This window comes from Fragaria vesca, linkage group LG2, assembly GCF_000184155.1.
Source record: "Fragaria vesca subsp. vesca linkage group LG2, FraVesHawaii_1.0, whole genome shotgun sequence".
Classification (NCBI taxonomy): Eukaryota; Viridiplantae; Streptophyta; class Magnoliopsida; order Rosales; family Rosaceae; genus Fragaria; species Fragaria vesca.
Genome location: NC_020492.1, coordinates 30,368,729 through 30,377,594, shown reverse-complemented (window position 1 = coordinate 30,377,594; position 8,866 = coordinate 30,368,729). Strand labels below are relative to the sequence as shown.

Here is an 8,866-nt window from a genome sequence, read left to right as displayed (position 1 = left end):
ACCCATCCACACACTGCTTGCTCGCTTCCTCGCTTCCTCGTATACGTCTCTCTCTCTCTCTGTCTCCTCTTCAGTTCAGTTCAGTTCAGTTCTCAGGTATGCCCTTACTTCTCTGTCTCTGTCTCTGTCTCTGTCTCGAGCTCTCTCTCGTACAATTGCTGCTGCTCTTGTTTTTTTTTTTCCAGAATATCATGATCTACTTATCTTTTGCAATTTTGGTTGAACTTGTTCGTCAAATTAACAACAACAACAACAACAACCATGGAATAGAAGCAAGTTTAGAGTTGAGTTTGATTTTGATTGTCAACGTGTATTCAGATATTCCCTATTGTCGAAATCTTTTCGATTTTCTTACCCTTGTTCATCTGCGATGCTCCCCAATTCTACATGAGTTTCCTTTTCTCCTACTTTCCCATCCTCATTTGTATAACTTGTTCATCCACGTTGCTCTTCAAACTTACTTGTTTTTCTATCGCATGTTACATGTTCTTTTTCACCGAAATGATTCAACTGGACGATTTTGTTTTATTGAATGATTATTAACCTTTGCTAGAGATAAAATTTCATGTCCAAATCTGTAGATATAATTGAGCCAGATCTGTAGATATGGGGACCTCAAACTCCAAAATTGAGGAAGACAAGGCCCTGCAGCTCTGTCGAGAAAGGAAAAAGTTTGTTAAGCAGGCGCTTGATGGCAGGTGCTCCCTCGCAGCCACTCACGATATGTATATTCAATCACTCAAGAGTACCGGAACTGCTCTTAGGAAATTCGTCGACTCTTCTGGCACGGCTCCTCTTGATTCTTCTTTGTACACTTCCACTAGTGCAACCCCTGAGCCTCTTCTTCAAATTCACAAGTCACTCTCTCATTTCTCCTTTTCTTCCCCGTCTGCGTCCCAACGCATTGATGCCACTGATAATTACTCTCCCTCTCCTTCTCCTCCCAATTCTACTCTATTTCATGCCAATCATATGAAAGCCAGGGGTAGCTTTTCTAAAAAGGTCGAAGAAAAACCTCCTATCTCTAGTACTGCAACAGTGACCTCCTCTAGTACCCCACAGAATACCACGCCTCGCTCTGTTGGAAATTCCGAAACATCACCATTTGGAGATTCTTCACTCCCATCCGAAACTCCACCATGGGATTACTTTGGTATTTTTCATCCGATTGACCATCAGTTCTCTTCTCAAGAAGGGAAGACCATGAACCAAAGTTTTGAACATACTGATGACATAAGACGGCTTAGGGAAGAGGAGGGAATTCCTGACCTGGAAGATGAAGAAGAGAAGGCCACTTTTCATGATAGGGAAGACTCTCACGATTCTGAAGATGAATTTGATGAGCCAGCTACAGACACTCTGGTTCGAAGTTTTGAAAACTTTAATAGAGTACATGATCATGCTGAAGCTAGTGCTTCACCTACAGTACCTTCTGCGGGAAGTGCAACTTCAGAAACTGAGTTGAAAGTACAGAAAAGCAACTCTCCTGATTTGTCGCCATTGAGAGCCCCATCATCAGTAGTTGTGCCTGAAACTGACTCTAATAAAGCTACATTGAAGGAAGATTGCTTGGAAAGTAAGGTGGCCCCAAAAGATCTTGTTTTAAGCATGAAAGATATTGAATTTCTCTTCATAAAAGCTTACGAGTCTGGTAAAGAAATTCCTAAGATGCTTGAAGCGAATAAGTTGCATTTTCGACCAATATTCCAAGCAAAAGAAAGTAAGATCTCTCTCTCTCTCTCTCTCTCTATAGACACACACACACACACACACACACATCTCATTGTAGTTTAGGTATCCAATGATGAATAGTAAATCAGTCTTTTATTCCTAGTATTAACTTCAGCCAACAGTTATCTCAGTTACATACATTCTTTTCATTTTGTCATTAGTGGATTGGTATTTCTATTAACTGACCACTCCAGTAACTATTCTCTGGTTGCTAAATGGAGCTTACAGTATACAATTCATGAGTCATGACACATATAACTTTGACAAAAAAGTGAACAAACTTTAAGGTTTTGAAATAGATCGAACTAAATGTATATAGTATTGCTGGAATATAATTATTATTTTTTTTTAATTTTTTTAATTTTGAGATTCCTAGGATTTTTGTTGTAGCAGGTGGATCATTTTCTTCTACATTCTTGAAGGCTTGTTTCTCCTGTGGTGAAGACCCTAGTCAAGTTCAGGAAGGTATGTCTTCTTGCTTTTATGATTCTTGAGTGATATCTGCTGGTATTCCAATTACTATAGGTGCTGTATCCATTATGAAGGTCTCATTATTGTTGTTTTGTTATTAACACATCCAGACTAGTATTCCACCAGAGAAAAGAAAATATGCAAAAACAGAATGGACCCATGTCATATGGTAGAAGTGTAAACTACCTAAAGTTTCACATGAGAAAGATGCAGTTTGAGGGAACGTATGATTTCTATTTCTGGATTATCTGAAAGATAATGTGTCCTTGGGTCTGTGATATGTTTTTGTGTGTTTGTTAGTGATGCGTCTCCTTTTTTAGTCAACAATAAATATGATGAAATTAAATTATGAACTAAAATGACAAATTGACAATTAATAGAAGTTATAACGTTAATCAAGTGAGGACTGTATCCAAAACCACTCTATATCTACATGACAAAGTATTGACAAAATATAGGACATTACAATGTATGCTTCATAAATGACCTCGCTGGAACTGTTTCTGTGTGGTAGTGATGTGTAGTCTTTTGTCGACAATAAAAATTGAATCTAAAATGACAATCAACAAAGAGTTTTAACATTCTCAAAAAAAAAGGAGTTTTAACATCAATTAAGCGAGGACTGTATCCAAGCCACTTTATATCATCACATGACAAAATATTGATTAATTACAATGTATGCTTTATAGATCACCTCACTGGAACTGGGGCATGTGTAATTCACCTCACTGGAAGGTAGGGAGTTGTTGTTTGAGTTGAAGAGGTGGTTGTTCATAATCATCTGAAATTTTAAAGGTTACTGAAAAATGAGAAATGAGGATTCTGATAGTGTGTATATTAAATGTTATTATATGAACAGTGACATGAATGGGACTTATGTGGTATTTTCTTGAGTTGTCTTATCCTATCTGATCTAATAAGACACATCACCGATCAAATACATGTGGAAGATACACAAGGCACCATTTAATTAATCAATATTCAGAGTTTCTTTAGGTGCTTGTCAGACAGTCCTACCATCTTAAATGACTGTTTGTTATTGCTGCTGTTCATTTAAGTAGTTCTCCATCTTGTGATAACCGAGCTGATTTTTTCCTTTACCTCCCCTCAGAGCCTGCTCAAAATTCCGTGAAATACTTAACTTGGCATAGGACCACATCGTCTCGATCCTCTTCATCAAGGAATCTCTTGGGAGCAAACTTAAAAGATGATAGTGAGAATCTTGCTGGCAACCTCTTTGATAACTTCTGCATGATCTCAGGCAGTCATGCCTCAACCTTGGATAGGTTATATGCGTGGGAGAGGAAGCTTTATGATGAGGTTAAGGTACTACTGATGAACTTAACACTAGTTACAGCATTTACGGTCAGCATTATTGCTTACTGTTGCGGTTTATTTCAGTTTTTAACCTTCAATGAACACAAAACGTATTTATAAATCCTCTTTAAAAGGGTTTAGGGTTTATGTTTGCACTCAGATAAATTTATTAACATGTGGAAACCCTTGTTTTCAGGCTAGTGAGATGGTCAGAAGGGATTACGACTTGAAGTGTAAGATATTAAGGCAACTAGAATCAAAAGGAGAAAGTTCTCAACAAGTTGATAAAACTCGCGCTGTTGTTAAGGATCTACATTCAAGAATCAGAGTTGCTATTCACAGGATTGATTCTATATCAAAGAGGATTGAAAATATACGAGACAGAGAGCTCCAGCCACAACTCGAGGAGTTGATTCATGGGTAAGTATTTGTATGTATCCTTCCCGCAGTGCTTCCAATGATTAATTTATGTAATATTTTGAACTTCACCGAAAAAAATACATCATGGTTTGACTAGATATTGCTCATGAGAAAAACCTTCCCCTAAGTCCCTAAGTACCCTGTATTTGATTTGAACTCTTTGAGTAAGCTTTTCCCCCATGTGCAGACCAAAAATAATTAAAAATCAGACTATTTTAAAGGACAGCAACACGGAATTCTCCATCTCTGAGTTTCTATTTTGGACATAGGTAACCAAAACATTATTGAAGGATTAGGTTCAAAGATTGGGCAAGTTGTACTATAAGTGATTGTTAGATATCAAAAACTTAACTTCAGTATGTGCAGAACTAAAGAACCTTGAAATGCATCAAGGGACGTGAAAAACACTTTAATAACTCATGGCGGGGTGTTGGATTTGATTAAATCGTGTGGCTTGATCATGTATTTTATAGTGATTCCTATTTTGATTTCACGAGAGCTTCACTTTGAACTTTATTTCCTATATTTATTGTACCATATTGTAGGTTAACTCGGATGTGGGAAGTGATGCTTGAATGTCACAAGCTTCAGTTTCTAATTATCTCCATAGCTTACCACAATGGCAACACTAAGATATCTGTACAGTCAGATTCACATCGTCAGATTACTCTCTATCTTGCAGATGAACTCAGCAATCTATCCTCAAGTTTTAGTAAGTGGATCGATGCTCAAAAGTCCTATTTGCAGTCTATAAATGGATGGCTTTTGAAATGTGTATCCATTGCTGAGAAGTCTTCCAAAAAGAAAAGGAGGCAACCAGAAAAAAACCCCTTGAGATTCTGTGGCCCTCCAATATATGCCACATGTGGTGTCTGGTTTGATAAGCTTGAGACTTTGCCTGCCAGTGAAGTTACAGAGGCTATAAACACTTTAGAAACTGAAATTGCCAGTTTTGTACCTCGCCAAGAAAGGAAAGAGGGTAAACATCCAAACTATTCAGGTTTAACATCTCGCAAGGATGATAGTGGAATTGACTCTGCAGTTAATATGTTGAGAGATGAAGTTTTGCCTTCCTCGATCTCCAGTTTTGATCGTTTCCAGACAAGCTTGGCGGGGTTTTGTGGTAAGTTGAACAAGTTTGCAGAGGCTTCTGTTAAGATGTATGCAGAAGTTCAGGTGGCCATTCAACGTTCAAAGAGCAATTATGACCAGATTAAATCTAAATCTGGAGTTGTTTAATGGATTGGACACGCAGGGAAAATTATATTCCTTTGACAGGAGTTTGTGAAAAAAAAGATAAACATAAAGCATTTTGGGATACAAGTTGAATTGGGATTCGGAAATGGAGTTTGTATACGAGGAGAAAAAATAAATGCAATTCGCCTCCAAGTTTGACATTGGTATAGTTGTAATTACATGGGTTAGGAGCAACGGAGAGCCTAGTGCGTAATATAGAAAAGAATTGTATAGTGTTTTCTTGTTGAAACTATCATCCTACTGCTACTTGGAATATTGAGGAATTTATGGTGTTCCCAGACTTTGTTCATCTGCGCATATTCGTCGATAGTTTATATCACTTTTGCTGCTCCACTTTTGTTTCCTTTGCAGATTCTAGTGGGAACGTTTCTTCACATTTGCTCGAGTGTTATGGGAACGTTTTCAAAGAACCGGTTCTTTATTGGTTATCGAAGTAACTAAGCGCCGATAAGACCATTTCCCAATTTGCCGGCAAATTAAAGAAAGGGAGAAACATGTACAAGAGTAATAGCGACTCCAAATCATATGTAAAATATATTAATTAGGTAACTGAACATATCTGATTGTGTCAACTATGCAGACGGGGGGCATTGAAAAGAGGTTTCGAACCCGGTCTAGTTCCGGTTCTATTTAGGCTTCTTTGGTATGTGAAAAGAAAGCAACAGGAAGGAAAATCGTAGAATGAAACGATGAAACCATGTCTTCTTATATTAATAGTAGAATGCCAAGAGATGCCAGCTTACCCACAGTGTCTAGTGCGACTGTCGCATAGAAATGACTACAAACTTATGTTACATGGATTAAAACAAAACTTGGCTACAAACACCATTAGGAATGGTGAGCTGGGCTTGGGCACATTTCAATGGTAGGTACAGAGGGCTAGACACGACCTCTCTCACAGTTGCTTGATTAGTTGGTATCACACTATCACTGGCGTGACAATGTCGTATAGGCTCACAATCAATTTTTTGGTGCCTCAATCAATCCCAAAGACCAGGTTAAGATTTATTATAAAAATAAAATAAAATAAAAACTTAAACAGTTCTACCATATTTTGTGGCTCTAAACTAGTACGTTGTCATTAAATAAATAAAAAAACACATAAATCGTCCAAAATACACCATGAGATCCGAAGACCATCGTAGGTCTTTGTAACCTAGTTCTATGTTACAGACTAAAAGGGAGTAAAAGCCAAAGAAATATTCAAAAAAATGCAAACCCAATGAATATGAAACAAGAAAAATGAGAACCAATTAATATACATAAATTGAATGTAAAATTTTGGCTTGGAGTCTACCAAAGATGTACACCATAGTTGCAGTGTTTGGACACAATGTTGGCGTCTGGGGCCAGCTGATCCACCGTTAAATCACAGGCAAGTTTAACGGTAATCGTCCACGTCTTAATGGAGCCCAGTTTGAGTGCAACGGGGCTTCGGACATGCAACTTCAACGCCACCTTGCCTTGCCTCTGCGCCTCCACTAACCCGTCACGCGCCGCGTTGGTCAGCCTGATCCCCGTCCCGGTCAGCGCCGCATCCAACTCCGTGACGCTCTTGGGCGGCTGATAAAAGGCGGGCAGGGCGCCGTGACAGAGCTTGATGTCAGCATAGAAGACGTTGGCGGAGCTGTGTGGCTGCTTGTAGTATATCCCGATTTTCCTGTTGGGGTTCTCGGCACGCACGGCCACGTTGACCTGCTGAGAGGACGCGGGGGCGGTGAGGTTGAAGCCCTTGAATGAGATGGTTTGGACGGAGTAGTTGGGGGACTCGGGGCGGACGAGGAGGTAGAAGAGGGCGGCGGAGAGGAGGAGGAGGAGGAGAGAGGCGACGATGAAAAGGAGCCAGGAGCAGTTGCGGGGGCGAGGCTTTTGGGAAGTGTACTTGTTGTAAAGGGTGGCGTTCTCCGGGGGTGGGACGCGGTAAACTTGGTCCTTGGGGATTTGGACGACGTAGGTCCCCGGCTGAGGCTGCTGGGTTCGGCCAGGCTCGGCCATTTGCTTATCCTATAGCTTGGACGTACGTACTAGCAAGTATAGTGAAATCAGGAATTTCTGGAACAAAATCAAACAAGGTATATATTTATTTAATAATATGGCATTCAATATTAGATTATTACTTGAAACGAATAATTCTACGTTTTAAACTTTTAATTAAAGAAAGGAAGAAAAATAGGAAGAAAAGGCCATTAAGGTAAGGTGGGGTGCACGTTGTTGTGTTAAAACAAGAATTAAGGGATGACAAATTATTAAAACTTGGTAACGGAAGAAATCAAAATCAGGGCCTGAGTTATATAGCGACTGTTGATCGGAGAATAACGAGAGAGAGAGAGTAATGATCATGATGGATCAACAAATGATCCAGAATATATATATGAAGAAAACAGAAGAAGAAGGCGATGGGGATTTACCTGAATCGATGGAAACCCAAATGAAGAATCAAGGGTCTGCAGGGTTGAGTTGGATTAGCAAGCTAGAATCAAATAAGAAGATGAATGTGTAGGTAGGAAAGTGATATATATAGTGAGGGATAAGGTAGTGACCGAGTCTGGCCGGGTTGAGTTGGATTTAAAGAGACCAAGTAATTAAGAAGAAGAAGGATTTGGTGATCGATCAGGGTGGGTACAGTTCATAGTTGGATGTCGAGAGGCAGTAAAGTGATAGAAAATTAGAAATAGAAGATGGAGAGGAGGGAAGAAGCAAGAAAGAAATGACAAAAGGTGGCTCAGAGAATGAGTCAATTAGAGAGCGGGCGTGTGTGTGTGTGGATGTGCGTCTGTGGACAGACTGCAGCGTCGCTAAATGGCAGTTGTCACGCGCTTCTTTTCTTCCTCCCAAGTCCCAACCCCAAATCGAGAAACTCCTGGAGGACCACGTGGCGGTGTACAGTGGTCCTCCTAACTAATAGAAAATTACCGCGTGTAACATTTTTAGCAATTCATATCAAGATGAATAAACTAAAAACGGTAAAACTAGACAACGACCAAAAAAAAAAAAAAAAACAGTTAACTTTGATGTATCCCGTTAACTTCAGAATGGGTATACAAAGACTGGGTAGTGGAATTGATACATGAAGGGTACGCACAAACTCAACTCATCAAGGTTTGCATGCAATTTGTTGTGAGTATGAGATCTACAAAATCAGTAAGCTCACTTGGTCCTCTTCCAAACTTTGCTCCTTCAGGATCCATTGGGTTAATAGCTCATCAAATGGTGGACAGTTATCAACTCTCACATGAATCCCGAATTGGTCTTCAACTGGTATAACACCAGATCACCACGAAAGAAATTACTGAATTCAAACACTTTCTTCCTCCTCTTTTCTTGTGACCCCCAAATTATTAAAGCAGATATCAATTCAGAAACCCGAAACCCTAATTGGACTCATTCAGAAATAGCAGAGCAATTTTCGAAATTGCCCACCCCGTCCAGTTTAGGGGTTGCGATTACTGAACCTCAAATTCTCTAGTTAGGAGACAGAGGAGTCAGAAAGTGAGAAGCTTTATGCTTTTGACAGATCTAGAAGGTTTGAGAAAGAGATATATGGGGAAAAAGTCCATACCAATTCAAAGAACAAAAGTAAACACTGGGCATAAAGATGATTTTAATTTTGAGATCTCCGGTTAACGACGAACAACAAAGCTAACGAGAAGGGGGGTTCAATTTTTTTTTT

General features: G+C 39.4%; 2 protein-coding genes across 2 annotated transcripts; one reads left to right on the top strand and one right to left on the bottom strand.

The window, feature by feature from the left end:
- Positions 1–5,362, top strand: LOC101301359. Its single transcript, XM_004291677.1, has 6 exons — positions 1–96; positions 582–1,720; positions 2,125–2,196; positions 3,314–3,528; positions 3,716–3,939; positions 4,485–5,362. The coding sequence occupies exons 2-6, from the start codon at positions 607–609 to the stop codon at positions 5,176–5,178; spliced, it is 2,319 nt and encodes a 772-aa protein (XP_004291725.1). The 5' UTR covers positions 1–96; positions 582–606; the 3' UTR covers positions 5,179–5,362.
- A 1,044-nt stretch (positions 5,363–6,406) lies between these two features.
- LOC101301071 lies at positions 6,407–7,942 on the bottom strand. The gene is made up of 2 exons (XM_004291676.1): positions 7,605–7,942; positions 6,407–7,248 (listed from the first exon to the last, which is right to left on the bottom strand). The coding sequence occupies exon 2, from the start codon at positions 7,189–7,191 to the stop codon at positions 6,490–6,492; it is 702 nt and encodes a 233-aa protein (XP_004291724.1). The 5' UTR covers positions 7,192–7,248; positions 7,605–7,942; the 3' UTR covers positions 6,407–6,489.
- Between the last annotated feature and the right edge of the window lie 924 nt (positions 7,943–8,866).